Below are 17,775 nucleotides of genomic sequence, written 5' to 3' on the forward strand. Positions count from 1 at the left end.
GTATATGCCAATGGCTAGTATTTCTTTAACTTACTTAAACTTCACTTTTGAATAGATATTCAGTGCCAAAATCCTCTCAAACTTTATCAATTCAGTGACTTCTTCCAGTGTGCTAACTTGTCAACAAAACTTGGTTTCCCTAGTCTGTGGGCGGCCCATCTGAGGCTCAGACTATCTTCTGACAGTCTTTTGTTTCTCTTTCTACCTCAGCTCCCTCTTTCTCCTCAGAGTTTCCTTCAGGGAAACTTTAAACTTAAGTAAAGCCCCTCTATTACAGACAGTAGGTCAAACCTGACCTTTTTACCATTCACACAATATGAGAATTTCTGAGTGTGAAAATTTAATTATTGAATGACCCAAAAACGATGACAAAATGAGGAAATTTAGATGGAAGAAGGATGTTTGGTAAGGTGGCACTGAGATTATTTTCGATGCAACAGGTAGGATAACAATATATAAACATGCTCTTGCAAATATTTGCTAGAAATGGAATAAATATACATCAACATCCATTACAGTTTGTTTGAAGAGACTATATCAGTGTACTTTGTGGATGTTTAACAGTTATCTCTGTTTTTCCTTCATTACTAGGCAAACAGAGATGATTGAGTCCGTATGGTCTGGCAGTGAACAGAAAGAGCACAAGAGTGCATCTTTCTCTCGCTTTTGCTCTCTCTGTCTGACCTAAAATACCAGTAAGATTGTCAGAGGCAGTACAAGTCTAGACTCAACATGTAAATTTTTGATAAGAGGGGCCAGAATTGAAGTGAGGTTGTTTTTTTAAAAGAGTCAAGGCATTAAGTATGCACTCCATCTCGCCACAGACCGCTGGGTACATGAGTTTTTCCAGAACAACATCTGAAAGGACATTCTGACGTTCCTAACAGAGTCTGAGTAAATGTCAACTTCTGTAGCCATTTCAACAAGCAAAATCTGATTTCTCTTTACTTGAATTGCAGGAGTTTTTAAACAGCTTGCAGATGTGAGTATAAACTTTCTGAAATTGTGGTGTTTGGACCGCATCTCAAGAGTTAATTTCTAAATTGTCAAAAATGTCCCGGTTTTGGCTAGGTTTTCCTATTGATTTCATACTTGTTTAAGGTAATACCTAAAAAGTAGTCTGAACAATGACATGCAGGCATTGTACATAATCGACCAGTTGTGATGTGCAATAATATGGGATCTACAGAGAACGGTCAAAGCAATGCAAATATGCATACATATAATGTATAAGAACTGTAAAGCCAAAACCCTGTCATTTTGGTCATTTAGAAATCCTTTCAAAGCCTAGGAGACTCATTGATGATCTGTCTTAAGATGTTTATCCTAAAATAAAAAGCAGAAACAAATGAGACAACTGTTGCATACAGTAAGAGCTATAACATTTATGTGGAAAACAGACATCGATTTTGGAAGAATTTTATGAGAAATATCTGAGGTCATATTGACGGTCTCTGACTTTTGGTTGCAATTTTTAGGTCACAATTTGCTCTCTATTTGATCAAAAATGCTATTTAAAAAGCATGAAATTAAAAAGATCTTGTTGAGATATGGATGTAAATGCAATTAGCATACAACTGTTCATGTCAGTATATGTTGTGTTTTGGATGCTATTATATTTCAAATAATGGTTTTATTAATATAAAATAATAGTTTTTGCAGCAATGCCATGAAAGAACCAATTTTGGTTCCCCAAACACTCTTTCAGTTGTGAACACTGTAAAAATCTAAAGAACTTTACAGAAACTTTTGTGGAATGGAAAGATTCCATGTTAAAGGTTCTTCATGGAACCATCAATGTGAATTAAGAACCATTATTTATAAGAGTGTAGTATCTACCAGGGTTCTTAACTAGCTTAACCAAAAAGCCTCTATTGGTTAGTCAGCGTCATAAATAAAAGAGGATTTTAATCAGCATTTTGGCTAGTAAACAACATTGATATTATTCTACCAGCACTAACCAGCATAAATCCTCAGCTCAACTAGTTCTTCCAGCTCAAATATTTCATGATGCAACAACAGAATCATAACTAATAAATAAAAATAACCTTAGATGTAATTTACCCCAACACAATAAGTAATACCTGGGCTCCTGCAACATCCACCTGTGTATTTCATACCATCTGCATTGTATTTACAATGTGAGGGGCAAATCAAACAATGGGCTGCGTGCGTCTCCAGTTGCTCCTCTCTTTATTCTGCACATGTAGCCTGTTCTCATTAATATGCCATTCCTGTTCGCTCTCCATTTCACTGCCAGGCCATTTGCAGACAGTGGCGGCTGTCTATGTTCACAGCTGTGTTTGATGGTACAGAGCACAAAGCTCACATTGCTTATGGCACAGACAGTCTCTGCAGGTCGTTCGGCCTTGACTTTCAAGCCATTTTGTCAGGCTTATTCAATATTTAACAATGCTTATGTAAAACCCACTGCTTTTTATTTGTTATGGAACAGTAGTGTGTAACCTAAAATGTACCGTCGTCAATAAACAATTTCATGTGCGTTTGACACCACGTTTAACTTCCAGTTAACGATAATAGACTTTCAAACGTGGAAACGCACCGAAGCTGATACCTGTGGATATTTCCTCCAATATGTAGTCTGTGACGTGTTCAGAATGCGCACGCAGTAGACAGCGTTAGTGCATTAGCATGCCTGTGGTGTTGCGAGTCTGGCCTGCCTGCTGCCCGCCTCTGGGCAATTAACTTTAATGACAGACAGGCTGGAGGGCTTTCAGAAGGTGCATCGGATAAGTTGATACAGATGCATAAAGACTGCCACTCTATCTATCATCTCATATCTGTTCACTAGGGATCTCATCTATCCCAGTCTGCTTTTTTTTTTCTTTCGGCCCAGATAGAAACCCATTCATCTCCGGCAGAAGTGTATTTGAATGTGAATGGCGGGTTGTGATTGGCTTAGAGAACGTGCTCGGGGAATTTCCGCATTGTCTCTTAAGAGGAGGGTTTAAGTCGGAGCATGACGGAACATAACAAGAGATGCAACTTATTCCCGAGCACGGCTAGCACTTGGACAGGGAGATAATGAAGAGCATAGGTCACCGCCGATGACTTTAAAGCCACGCCGCCCGGGCTGAAATGTATTAAATATTGCGAGCGTTATATGCCGCTGCTGTCTGAGGAAATGATATGAGGGGCTGTTATTCAGGGCGGAAAAGCAATTAGCAATCGTCCGGCGTTTGAAATCACCACATATCAGACTCGTACTGATCATTAGAACAGCCGGCAGAGAGAAATGTGCTGGATAATTCCCTTTCAGCACCTTGTGATGTTTACTCAATATTAATAACTCTGTCATCTGAGCGCAACTCCCTGCCTGTTTTTATTTACAAGCTGTGTCGATACAACAGTTCTTTGTGATCACTATGGGAATGTTAGTTTTCTTGTTTAATAGGGATTGACTGGAAAATCCAGGTCATACCAGAATAAAGTGGTTAACAAGTTCAAGCTATGTTTTGAAATGTGGTTAACCAGCTCAAACATGTCATTTTTAGACCCCATCATCTAGGAGTATAACCAATCAACCAACTAAACCAGTTTGGAACAACTAACAATCAGCTTTAATCAGAGAGAAACGTCTCAGGTTACGTATGTAACCATGGTTCCCTGAAGGGAACGAGACACTGCGTCGAAACGCATATGGGAATGCCTTCAGCGTGACCAGGCTCTGAATATGATGTGTAATCAGTCAAACAAGGGCGAGGCGTCACAGGCGGGGTGACGTCACGACCAGGAAGCATATAAGCACGTGCGGCGGAGCCGGCTTCAGTTTCAAGTCATGAAGCAAGCGCTGGCAGGGATGCCGGAAGTGTGGCAAAGCGACGCAGCGTCTCGTTCCCTTCAGGGAACCATGGTTACATACGTAACCTGAGACGTTCCCTTCCAGGAACTTCGAGCTGCGTCGAAACGCATATGGGAACGAGATACCAACGCCGCCAGACTGACAAGTCCCTGCCTGGTGTCAGGACGAAAGGACAGAGGAGCCGGGAGTGGCTCGGATGTTGAGGTCATAGAACCTAACGAAAGTCAGGGGCGTGGACCACCCAGCTGCGTTGCAGATGTCCTGCATGGAACACCTGCCCAGAAGGCCTTGGAGGCCGCCACACCTCGGGTTGAGTGCGCTCTGACTCCCACCGGCGGGGGGAGCTCAGAGGCCTCGTATGCCAAAGCCATGGCACCCACAATCCACCTACTAAGAGAGGGCTTCGTAGCAGGAAGACCCCTCCTAGGCGGACCATAGCACACTGGCAGCTGGTCCGACTTTCTCCACAGGGAGGACCTGTGGATGTATGCGTCCAGTGCTCGCACTGGACACATACGGTTGTGCTTCTCCTGGTCTGGCTCCCCGAAGGGAGGACGACAGAAGGCCTGCAGTACGACCGGCTGTGGAACGACCGACGGGACCTTCGGAACATACCCCACGCGGGGGTAGAGGAATACTTTCGCCGAACCGGGCGCAAAGTGAATAGAGACCGTTGTCAGGGCCTGAAGGTCACTCACCCTCCTCAGAGAGGTGATAGCCAATAGGAAGACGGTCTTGATAGTGAGGAGTCTCTCAATTATCTCCTGAATGGGCTCGAAAGGTGCATTGCACAGAGCCTCCAGAACCACAGCCAGATCCCACGTAGGGACGCGAGATCGTACCGGAGGCCTCAGCGCACCACGGAGGAAACGTGTAACTAGAGGGTGTCTACCCACTGACTGGCCACCAATAAGGGTGTGGTATGACGAAATAGCTGCCACGTAGACCTTAACAGTGGAATGGGTTACCCCTGCGGAGAAACGGGCCTGCAGGAACTCCAGTACTGCACCAACGGGGCAGTTAACTGGGTCGAGCATGGCGGTCCCCGCACCAAGAAGTGAAGAGCCTCCACTTCAAGGCGTACAGTTTCCTCGTTGAGGGAGCTCTGGATTGGAGGATGGTCTTGACAACCTCGGTTGACAGACCGGAAGCTATGAGTTGTGCCCCCTCAGGGGCCACACCCACAGCTTCCATAACTCTGGGTGAGGGTGCACCTCGGTGCCCCAGGCCTGTGAGAGGAGGTCCCTCCTGACGGGCACTTCCCACGGAGTGCCGTCGAGGAGAGATATCAGGTTCGAGAACCATACTCGGCCCGGCCAGAACGGCGCTACCAACGGTAGACTGACCTCGTCCCGGCGCACTCTCGCCAGAACTCCCGGGAGCAGAGCGATTCCTCCACATGTCTAAGGCACGGACAGCGGCGTGACACTTTGACAGCGCGGAGCGAGTCTCCGCTCAGGGAGACTCCCTTGGTCTTGAGCCACCACTGTAGGGGCCTCATGTACAGCAGGCCAGAAGGAATCACGCTGGACGCAGCTGCCATGAGCCCAAGCAGTCACTGAAACTGCTTGACAGTGAATGGCTGGCCTTCTCACACTCTCTCGACTGCCGTGAGGATCGACTCGATCCGAGCAGGGATCAAACGAGCCTGCATCGTGGTCGAATCCCACACTACACCTGGATAAGTGGTTCTCTGAGCTGGAGAAAGCACACTTTCCTTGGCGTTTAGTCTTAACCCCCCAAATCTTTCATGTGGGCGAGAACGACACCTCGATGCCGAATCGCCGCCCGCTCTAATTGAGCGAGGATCGACCAATCGTTGATATAATTGAGTATGAGGATGCCCTGCAGTCGCAACGGGACCAGTGCCGCATCCACACACTTGGTGAAAGTGCGGGGTGAGAGTGCTAGGCCGAGGGGAAGAACCCGATACTGATACGCTTTGCCCCCGAAAGCGAACCTCAGGAACTCCATGTGAGAGGGAAGGATGGGTACATGGAAATAGACATCTTTGAGGTCTGTCGTGACAAATCAGTCCTCGGACCTGATTTGAGACACGATCTGCCTGACAGTGAGCATCCTGAACTTCAGCTTTCTGGCTGAGCGGTTCAGAAGACTCAAATCCAGTATGGGCCTCAGCCCCCCATCCTTCTTTGGAACAATGAAGTACAGGCTGTAGCAGCCGGCGTGGACTTCGTGAGGAGGAACCAACTCGATGGCTTCCTTCCTCAGCAAAGTTTCGACTTCCTGTTCCAAGACCAGAGCCTGCTCGGGGCGGACCGTACTCACACAGACCCCGTTGAACAGCGGAGGTGGCCCATCGAACTGGATGGAATAGCCAGCCTCCACCGTCCGCAGGACCCAAAGTGACACATTCGGCAGTCGCTGCCAGGCTGCCAAACGATCTACTAAGGGAATCGGTCTCTCGAGACTGACCTCTGGTGTTAGAGAAGCGGCCAGACCGCTGCCTCGCTGCGGCGCACACGGCAGGAGACGCGTAATCTGGCGGCCGAGGCGAGTTTCTCAGGTCCGCTGAAATCGCAGGCGGAAGAACCTGAGAGTAATACTCGCTGGGACCTGCTGTGCCCTGGAACTGCAGGGTTGACAGACAAATCCCCGGAGGGCACCGAGGGGAGACGGTCACCGTGTGCCGCGGTGTAAGCCGCTCCACCCCAGTAGGGGTCGTCCTCCGTAGTCCTGGGGCTCACCCGTCAGGACCTCTGAACGAACCAGACCCTGCAAGGCAGGACCCAAAGAGACACATTCGGCAGCTCGCTGCCCAATGATCTTCTAAGGGAATCAGTCTCTCGAGACTGACCTCTGGGTTCAGAGAAGCGGCCAGACCGCTGTCTCGATGCGGCGCACCGGAATGAGACGCGTAATCTGGCGGCTGAGGCGAGTTTCTCAGGCCCGCTGAAATCACAGGCGGAAGAACCTGAGAGTAACACTCGCTGGGACCTGCTGTGCCCTGGAACTGCAGGGTTGACAGACAAATCCCCGGAGGGCACCGAGGGGAGACGGTCACCGTGTGCCTCGGTGCAAGCCGCTCCACCCCAGTAGGGGTCGCCCTCCGCGGTCCTGGGGCTCGCCCATCAGGACCTTTTGCGCGAGGAGCTGATATGCGGAGGAGGCTGCGCCCGCCCAGCAGCCACCTGAGTTTAGAGAGCGCGCATACCCTCTGCCCACCAAAGATGTTGTAAGCAGAGCAGGAGCCTTCAAAGGCGATGCCGTAGTACCCGCCGCGTACCCGCGCTCATTCAGTTCCCGCTGGAACGAATGGCCGGGACGAAAAGATTTCACCCGCGATCTCGACACCTCGGTGAGGAGATCGGGGAAAACGGAAGGCTCCTGTGTAGAAGTAGCTCTCTGGGGCGAGAGAGGCGGCGAAACCTCGTCAACGCTCATCACATCAACCTCCTCGGAGGAAGAGAGACAAAGCGTTGAGCCCTCGTCTCGGGGGGAAGAGACCGCTTCCGAACTGAGAGACGGGGCGCCTGATCGGGAGGAGATAGGGACATGCCCGTCTGACTCTCGCCAGCCAGATCAGCCTTTTTCTCTTTTTTTTTCTCTCTGCAAGCCCCGCGAGCGCAGCCGCCGCTCTGCCTTTTTTTTCTCTCTGATTTAAAGGCAGAAGCGGGACCGGCTTTATTCATTTTATGCTTGTGCAAACACTGCAGCTTACAAAGCTCATAGTTATATCATATTGGGGGGACAGAGGCGGCGAAACCTCGTGAACGCTCGTCACATCAACCTCCTCAGAGGAAGAGAGACGAAGCATTGAGCCCTCGTCTCGGGGGAAGAGACAGCTTCCACACCGAGAGACGGGGCGCCAGATCTGGCGGATACGGGAGGAGATAAGGACATGCCCGTCTCACACTCGCCAGCCAGATCAGCCTGCGAGCCCCACGAGTGCAGCCGCCGCTCTGCCTCGGCAGCAGCGGGACCGGCACCGCGTGGGGAGCTCGCAAAGGCTCCCTTCTCGAAGAGAGCCCTCCGGGTGCGGAGACCGATTCTGCGTGCTCCGCACCCAGGCAGACCACGCACAAATCGTGTATGTCCTCGCTCGTGATATAGCGAGGGCAAGGATGCACACACGACTCAAAACGTGGTCTGAAAGCTTCACCCCTGAGCTTGCCCTTGGCTTTGGCATGATACTGAATGCTTTCCACTTAAAACTAGGACAAACAACAGTAAATAAGACTGAAACACACAGAGCGCTTCGCTGAATGACAAAAAGCTGAAGCCGGCTCTGCCGCACGTGCTTATATGCTTCCTGGTCGTGACGTCCCCCCGCCCGTCACGCCTCGCCCTTGTTTGACTGATTACACATCATATTCAGAGCCTGGTCACGCTGAAGGCGTTCCCATATGTGTTTCGACGCAGCTCGAAGTTCCTGGAAAGGAGCCATGTACAAATAGAGCAGGTTATCAATAAATATTCAATTACAGTTCATAGGAAGCTTCTGATTTGATTCAGTTTGATGTGTTTCCTTTGTGATTCAGTGTTACTAAATGATTTTAAAACTAAAACTATTCAAAATAGTTTTTATTATTTGAAATAATTGAAGTAATTTAATTAAAAAAATATTAAAAGAAAATGTCAAATTTAAAGTTACCTTGGCAGCTAAATGAAATAAAATCAAAGTACTAAAATGACTAAAACTACTACTGAAATAAATACAAATTAAACTAATAAAAATGAATAATAATAATAAAAAATAAAACTTAAACTAAAATGAAAACTGAATATATATGAGTTTTTATTTTGTATTGAGTTTACATATACTGTATGTGTGCATGTGTGTATCATTCAAAATATTAATAAGACTATAATAGTGTATAAAGAATACTAAAATAACACTGTATCAGTTTAATTCAGTTCTGATTTAATGTAATTGATCATTGTCCATTTTCTCCTATGAAAAATGCTAATCTATTGCTAATTCTGTAAGTTATTCAGACCAGTATTTCAGACTGATTATTATTATTATTTTCATTTATTTTTCGTGATAAACATTTATTTGCCCATAAACACTAACACAAAAGAGAAAGAAAAAAGTATTATATATATATATATATATATATATATATATATATATATACACACACACACACACACAACTAAGTTCATGACCTTCCCAGGTCCATGAAACAAAACATTTCATTTTAAAATAATAAAGTAAAATGATTATCAAAATAATTCAAATAAATGTGAGGGCCGCACTGTGTGTTTTTGATTCATTAAAAAGAACCGACTCTTAAGCATCATGTGTTCTTGAATCAAACTAAACTGGTAGCACAGTATGGTTATGATTCAGCAGATGCTTTTATCCAAAGTGACTTACAAATAAGAAAAAGTAACTAAAACTAAAAGTCAAAACTCTGTAAATACTATATACACACACATTTAAGAAAATAAAGAAATTAAATAAAATTGACAAATGCAACAACATTTCAATGCTAAACATTTAAATGAAAAAAAAAGCTAAAAACAATTTAAAATATTAAAACAACAAAAGGTATGAGTATAATGATGCTTCTAACATAACACTAAGCTAAACACCAAAAAACAACTACATGTCTATGTACAGCCACACACATATACATACATATAAAAATGAATTCAATATATATTATTTCATTTCCATATAGTATGAAGTACTAAAATAACTAAAATTAAATAAAACTAAAACTGAATAAACAACCTATACAGACATCAACACTGAGCCAAGCACACATGTTTTAAAACAACAACAACTTACTTACACATAGTAAGAAATGGTTATACAAACTGAAACAGAAGTGAAACAAGCAATAGGAAAGAGGAAAAATAAAAAGCGATACTTATATCCTTTGCTGGTGTTCCTGTGAGGTTGAGTCGCACGGTAGATTCGATGGTCTTTACACTCTTCGGTCTTCAGACGAGGAGGGCTTTACACGACGGCTGCCGCAGTATAATAACCTTTTTTATATCTATCTAACAAATCACTATTTGAATTCAGCTGGACCCACTTCTGTTTATCACAAAAAAAATGGCCAAACAAGTGCAGACACTGACGTAATACAGTATGAGACCAAACGCGATTTCAGCAAGTCTCAACACCGATTATTATTCATTATTATTCATTCCCATTCTCTTCTACTGAAAAGCAGTGCTGGAAACTGCTTGTTCGCCAATCAAATGCTTTCTAGAATCTGCCAATTAAAAATGCATTCAGATGATTAACTTTATCATTGCCTCTCTGCACGACAGGTGACCACCCGTTCGAGTGTGAGTTCTGTGGGAGCTGCTTCCGTGACGAGAGCACTCTGAAGGGTCACAAGCGCATCCACACTGGAGAGAAGCCTTATGAATGTAACGGCTGCGGCAAGAAGTTCAGCCTCAAGCACCAGCTGGAGACCCACTACCGCGTCCACACAGGTCAGCCACATTCATTCCAAAGCTGTTACAGCATCTCACCTCATCTGATGACCGCTTCACTTTAGCAGTGATTCCCAAAGCCATAGAAGCTCACAGGTTAATAGATACACACAAGGAACACATTGACTTGCTCTTCCAGGTTGGAGATATTTGACACGGCTGAGCCAGCGTGGTGCCTTCGAGCAAATATGATATAATAAAACAAGGCAACAGCTTTATAAAACGATAAATGAATTGTATTACGCTACAGGGCTGCAGTTTTACACCGAAGATTTCAGATCTTGACATTTTCAGGTCCATGCTAGATTAAATTCCTTGTATCTATTTTGTTCTGTCGTGGTCTCGCCACTGTGGCATATTAAATCTTTCAGCTGAGCTGGAATTACAGGCTGATTGCTGCTGCTCTCTGGCCCTCAATAAGGCAGCTGCTAAAGCAAACCTATCAGCAGGCCTGTCAAATAATTGCTGTCTTTGTATCAAGCGGGGCTGCGGCCATGAGACCAGGCAGGTGAAGATAACAAGAGCAGAAACTCTCGGCTGAAAGGCCACTGCTCCTTCACACAACTAGCCGGAGAATCACTGACATTTACACTTGCTGTCAATGGAGGATCAATACTCGGTTTGCTGTGCTCAGTGGCAGGTTGCACACCCACGGATCTACACATCTGTCGTTCCCATCCTGGACAGCAGGTGGCAGCTTAACTCCACCTTGTCAGACAGGAAGCAGAGCTAGTATGGGAAATCTTGGACCTGTTGCTATCATGATAATCTTTCATCAGTCTTTTTTACATTGACCATCATTTTTTTTTTTCAATTATTAAGATTTTAAATATTTTTTTTCAAGGTAAAAATAGTTTTACAAATATCATGAATTATTAATTAAAATAAAAAGGTCAAATTATCTAATATTTTAAGAGTTTTATTGCCCCACAGTTTTGAGTGTCTGCAGGGGTTTCCCTGTGATATCATTTCTTGACTTTAACAGACATGTTTTTTTGTTGTTTTTGTTTTTTCAAATAATAATTAGTGAGGCAGTTTCATATATTTTTATTCAATTTATTTGAACATTTTCTAAGAAATGGTTCATAAAGGGAACTGCTTAAAATGTTTTCTTTTCAAGAATTTAATTCTTTAATAAAAATTAATTTTAATTCAGAAATAAAGATGATCATTATAGGATTAAATCACTATAGTGTATGTATGAACTACATTTTTTTTATTTATGCAAAAATCTGTAATATTTCAGTATCACAGATATACTAATAGATTTTCATTAGTTTTTATTGTGAATGTAATATTGTTTTTTTAGTTGTATTTTAAATTAAAATTTATATGTATATGTATATTTTCAGTTTTTTATTTTTAATTAGTTTTACTAGTTTTGATGAGTTTGATCATTTTTATTATTTCATTATTTTTATTATGTATATAGTTATTAGTTTATATTTAATTATTTTATTCCAGTATCACTGTTATATTATTATATAGTTTTTCTTTTTTTCTTTTTTTTTTTGTGAATAGTTTTTATTAGTTGGATTTTGAATTAGATTTTATTTGTATATTTATATACTCATTTTATTCCTAATTTTTATTTCATTATTTTTATTTTATATATAGTTATTAGTTTATATTTTGTTATTTTAGTACTAGTTAAACTTAACGAAGATGCGAAATGTTGTTAAGGTTTTTTTTATATTTTTATTTCAGTTAACAATGAAATAAATTAAGTAATTTTGTTGTGTATTTTTGTAATTTTTTTAAATATATATATTTTTTTCAGTTACCATTTATTTTATTTATACTGTTAATGTTTATTTTATATAAACAAAATATGTTATATGTTACTTATATGTTTATATAAGTAACGAAAATATGTTTTATGATTTTAGTCTTTCTTTTAGTTAATAATAATTACCCTGGAATAAATTTGAACATTATCCATCACATTATGGAAGTAAAATGAGCTGTGATTCTCATTTCATGCTGTCTTTAATCAACACAGCTGTTTCTGTCATTTTCACATTATTGGTAGTTTGAAATGTTCTGTATTTGTTCTCCACAGGTGAGAAGCCGTTTGAGTGCAAGCTGTGCCACCAGCGCTCTCGGGACTACTCTGCCATGATCAAACACCTGCGTACCCACAACGGCGCTTCGCCCTACCAGTGCACCATCTGCCAGGAGTACTGCCCCAGCCTCTCGTCCATGCAGAAGCACATGAAGGCCCACAAGCCCGAGGACGTGCCCCCAGACTGGAGGATAGAGAAGACCTACCTGTACCTCTGCTACGTGTGAGAGGGCTGACAAAACCGAATGAGAAAGTGGCAAGATGCACCCAAGGACAATTCACCTGAAGATTTGCTTTTGGTCCAGGCTAAAGACGGTGAGGGGGCGTGGTCAAAGTGATGAAATGTGATGTGGATTTTTTTGACCTTTTGTTTGTGACATGCATTTGTGCACATTTTTAGGATGTAACTGCACTCACAAATGTTTATGAAATGGAAATGTTATATGTGATAAAGGGATGTGAATTTTGAGAAAGTGTTAGTACAGTCCACCACTATGACGTGAATCCATTTGTCTGCATTCCACCTTGTTGATCGGTGAAATTCACTACATGATCATACTTGTAATGTTTTATTCAAATAAGGATTCCAGTAAGGATTCCTTATTTGAGGATTCCCGTTTTTCTCCATGGACAACACATAAGCCATAGATTTTCAAGACCCCATGAAATCTCCAAGAGGTGGGAATGTCATAGGGATCATCCAGTAGGCTTTAGTTACATCCCAGCCATAATTTTAAATGCATATCCGTTAAAGGTCAGCATTTAGAATATGCTAGCAACCTCAGAGCTGACACACGTGGACTCAAAGCCTCCTATTTTGATTTCATGGGGTCTTAATGGAGCTATTCTGAGTCAAATAAAACATGGACCAAAGCTGAAAACTCACGCACACAAAGAAATAGAGGAGCTAAACACATTAGTGAATTAAATTATGCGCTTTTTTAGTAAATTGCTCCCTTAAGTTCATTATTAGGCTCTCTTGTCCTCAATTTTCATGTTTTTTTTTATAAATACATGCGAAGGAAATGCACAGGATTGGACCCATTAGTCATTTTCTTTTAAGCGTAATAAAGTGCTTAACAAAACAGCTTTCTCAGTGGTACATCCAAATTGTGCTGCCAAGCAACTGTAGTGGATGTTCAGGGACATGTATTCAACCTTAAATAACTACACTGTGCACTTTCAGAGTTTCAGAGGCCCGTTTTTTTTGTTGTTTTCAGCACCATTTCTGCATTCAGACGAAGCCAGAGAGGTGAATCTCTGCAATTTGCTTTCATTTCCGTCACTTTCGCACCAAATAATACAGCATGTCAGTTGATTTCTTTATGTTCACATGGTAATATGACGAAATTGCAGTTTTGCAATTGCAGGCATTTTAGTCTAATGAAATGTTAATATCGTACTCATAAATCAGTTTATGAATTAAAAAGAGATTATTTTTTACATTTAAAAACATATATGTTTCTGCAGTCTTCTGCTGAGGATACCTGTAGTTAGCTCGCCATTGTAGTTTGTGTTCTGACATATCTGTTTGAACGTTTTACTTGAATTGCCTAATTGTGTTACCTCACATGCTAGATTTATTTTTGTACTAGTCTTTGTCTCTCATTTCTGCTGAGCTTTGTTTAAAAGCTGTACAATGCATTTAGAATGCCACATCATCAGGCCCACACGGAATCCGAGAGAAATTTAAGAGAAAATTGGAACGTTTGTTCTCAACGTTCTATATATCTGCTGCCCCTTATGTGTTTAGGTTTTGGTTAATTGGTAAATGTTTTATTTATCAATAGGACTGTAGTACTTTACATTTAAGGCATTTTACTATGTTTAAATCTATGCTGCACTACTAAAAAAATTGTAAAGGTGTGGTCACATTTGCCTTTTTGTTTGCTGAATTTCAACGGGCAAAATCACAGTACTAACTCATGGCAATACGTAAATATTTTATGTTTTGGCAAATTGGTTACCAATTGGTGTAAATTTGTACAATCTCATTTATACTTTTTGTACGCTTTTTGCTTGCGCCCCATTTACGGTTAAGTTTAGGGGTGGACCTTCACGCTTACGTATTTTTTGAAAAATCATCCATTTCCACACAAATGAAATTGTACAAATTCATAAAAATCACCTCCTCATAAAATTAGTTATGAATAGTTTGGAAATCCAGTCTTTTCGATAGGAATCGACATGATCAGAAGTTTTACATGAGGGCGAAAGATTTTCATTTTCGCATATTTCGCAACAGGTTCGAATTCATTTTTTTTTTTAATTGCACATTTTCGTATGAATTACATTATCCGCATTCATACAAAATCGCCACCTCGTAAAAAGAGTCATCTTTTCTCATGAGATCAAATTGGAAATCCAGTCACTTCAAAAGAAATCAAAATAATCAAGAATTTCATATGAGAGTGAAACATTTCCACTTGCACAGATTTCACAGCAAGTTTAAAAGGTAGGGTTGGCGATTTCGGAGAGGCTTGCAATAGCAAGCTAGCTTTGAAAACATAAGATCCCACCCTCCCTGCAAATCACTCTCCAAAGCCACGCCTCCTCCAAATCACATTAACGCGCACAGGCAGACCAAAGGCTAACCTGCGACACGATGAGAGACAGATTTGGTGCAGGGTTGAATGCAGTGCTGTCAGATTTACTCGTGTCTCATTCACCGGTTAGAAAGCATTACAGTACAAAGAGCATAATATTACAGTAATAACACCTTCCATTCTCGCTCGGTCTGCAATAGCGTAATGGAATGTGCTGATGACGTATCATGTCTGCACAAACAGGGTGTGTGAAGGTATGCAAATACATACGTTGACAGGCAGGTAAGATCGTAATCTTCGGACCGAGGGATTTGACTGGACGAATATTTTATAGACCTTCATGCTTAATGTTTAGTCTCTAAAAATCATAAGTTTTCTTACAAGTAACATATGCATTCAAATAAAATTCACCCATCACTACAGAATTGACAATATACCCTTTTTTTGTTTTGCTTATGAAATTATTCTGAAATTTGCTAATGTGACCGCATCTTAAATGCTGATTCCGTCTGGGTCTGTGAATTATTCAGTGGTATTTTAGCGTTAAGCATAGTACTAGTGTGCATATCTGCCTCTCGGCCATCTGTTTCAGGGCTACCTCTGCTCTGCTCTCAGTTTTGCACTAAAGCAAATGCACACTTTTGTTTTGCTTGTAACTAGCATTTTCATTTACACCCATTCTCATTTACTAGAAAAAAAACAACAACCCGGTTAATTCGTCATTATATTTACACTCCTTATGATGGAACATATTCAGCCTGAAAGGGTAGATGCATACATTCTAGATGATTTTAGAACAGCGTAGAGAAAATGTTTAGTTATTAGATACTTGAGGGGATAAACTTGAAACAATGTGAATAAAAATGATGTTTTTATGTGAAAATTATTCAAGCGGCAAGTCATCAGAGACGTGGTACTGATGCGTGCAGTTACGTGGAAAAGTTCGCTGGAGAAAACAAAAACGAATAGGTGATTTTCTGTGAAAATAAATCTCTCGACAAGAGCCAAACGTGGCACTTTGATAAGAGAATATGTTGTATTTTTGTACGGGGTATTATTGTGCGACCCCTGTTCTTTTTTGTTCGTTTTGAGTGAGGCAAATATTTTTACAGTATCTTTTGCATTTGTGCTTGTTCTTGATTTGCGTGGAAAATAGTTTTCTTGTGCTTATTTTACAATGTTAAACATATACAAGTAGTAGATGTTTGTAAAAACATATTGTAGTCATTGCTGCTGGGTGTCAGTTCATATGATGATGATGATGATGATGATGATTCCACATTTTGAGTATAAAATGACTGTGAGTGAACTAATGCCAAGAGCTGTAGGTCAAGGAGCACAAGCGACCTATAAGACAAGACAAGTAAAGCTGTATCTGTGTGTTTGTATCGTGTTCACCGCTCACTGTAAGATTAGAGTCACCTATACGGTCTGTACTGGTCCTTGTGTGTGCAGTGTGAGTCAATGTGGTCAACTTCTTCAGTGTTAAATACATGCAACACACGTTAGCAACAAAGAGGTGCTCTGACAGACACCCTGTAAATGATTTGATACATCTTCTGCCCTGTATTTGTGTCTTTATGCAAAGTCACCTTGATATGAACTGTGCTCTTAGGCAATCAGGGATGCCTTCACATTACTCACAGGTCATCACAGACATCAATTTTAGGATAAACACCTACACTTTCTTTGCCATTATGGATACTGCGTTTAGTTTTGTAACCCCTTTTTCGGTCGCCACAAGCAATAAATCTACAGGACAGCAACCTTGGCATCCCTGCCGCTGTATCACTGTGTTTTACTTTGCTTTCAGACAGGAAGTAGCCATGTCACTCAGTGCGCCCATATTTGTGCCATCGTTACACAAATTAAAACTCGGACTGAGGATCCACGTGGGACCAAACGGCCATTTTCGCTCCATTTGCCTTGTTCTAGTGACAAGACTATGTTCTTGGTGTCGAAATGGTTTTACATTCGTCGTGTTTTACTTTATTGTATTGTCTACCTCAGCACCAGTTGTTTGTGTAACTTTTAAAAGGTGCCCAATTATTGTTACTTTGTTTTGTGCATACATTTTGTATTATAGCCTTGTAGGGTTTTTGTTCTTCTCTTTGTTTCAGCATAGAGATGCTGTTTTGAAGCACTGTGTGGTGATTTTGATGCTGCAGATAGGTGTAGATTCCTTTTCCCTTCTCTATGTGGGTTCAGACACATCTCTGTATACGTCAGTGTTCTAAAATAAACTTGTAACAGAAATGTCATGAGAGTGAGAGTATTTTTTTTCTCCATTCGTCGCTTCCTGTGTGAGAATTGTTCCTTTTTTAGCAAGGGATGGGGCAGGGGATATGATGATTTTTGTTTCAATAATAGTACAGGAATGTTGGGTTTAAGGGCCTCTACAGATGTATTTGGTGATTACGCTCTCTAGTGGAAACTTGATGTACTAAAACCAACATTAACAAAGACGTTACTTGTCATTTCTTTGTAATTAATAGTAAAATTTAAAAGAGTGAAAATTGATGTTGTTGAGTGTATGAAAGCCTACATTTTGGTTTCCCATGATGGATAAATTCCCATGTTTTTGCTTGGTTGTTATTAGATGTGAGAACTTAGATGTTAGATAAAATACATCTTAAATAAAATCAATAACCTAAAATGAAAAGCTAGTCAACCTTTTCAACCCTATTGAAAGAATTGTAAGAAATACAGCTCAAACATTTTTATCAAAAATATGTGTTTAACAGTTACTAAAATTTTATTATAAACTAATAGCAATTACTCAGTGACAAATTCATTTTAGCTAAACTTGCAAAAAAAAAAATCTTATTTTAAATATAGCTGTTTATTTGATGTTCATTGTAAATGTAAAATAAAATTGACAGTTTTAATTTATGTTCAGATATCTTTTGTAATAGAGGTGA

General features: G+C 41.3%; 1 protein-coding gene across 1 annotated transcript in view; it reads left to right on the forward strand.

Annotated features, from left to right (window-relative positions):
- LOC306854516 (zinc finger and BTB domain-containing protein 16-A-like) overlaps positions 1 to 14,683 on the forward strand; it is a 66,486-nt gene extending 51,803 nt beyond the window's left edge. The window contains exons 6-7 of the mRNA XM_079392610.1: positions 10,076 to 10,243; positions 12,306 to 14,683. Of these exons, the coding sequence (XP_079248736.1) occupies positions 10,076 to 10,243; positions 12,306 to 12,535 (398 nt within the window). The 3' untranslated portion in view covers positions 12,536 to 14,683. The remainder of the gene's footprint in view (positions 1 to 10,075; positions 10,244 to 12,305) is intronic.
- Positions 14,684 to 17,775: the final 3,092 nt, after the last annotated feature.

Source organism: Barbus barbus (genome assembly GCF_936440315.1).
Source record: "Barbus barbus genome assembly, chromosome: 34".
NCBI classification, from domain to species: domain Eukaryota; kingdom Metazoa; phylum Chordata; class Actinopteri; order Cypriniformes; family Cyprinidae; genus Barbus; species Barbus barbus.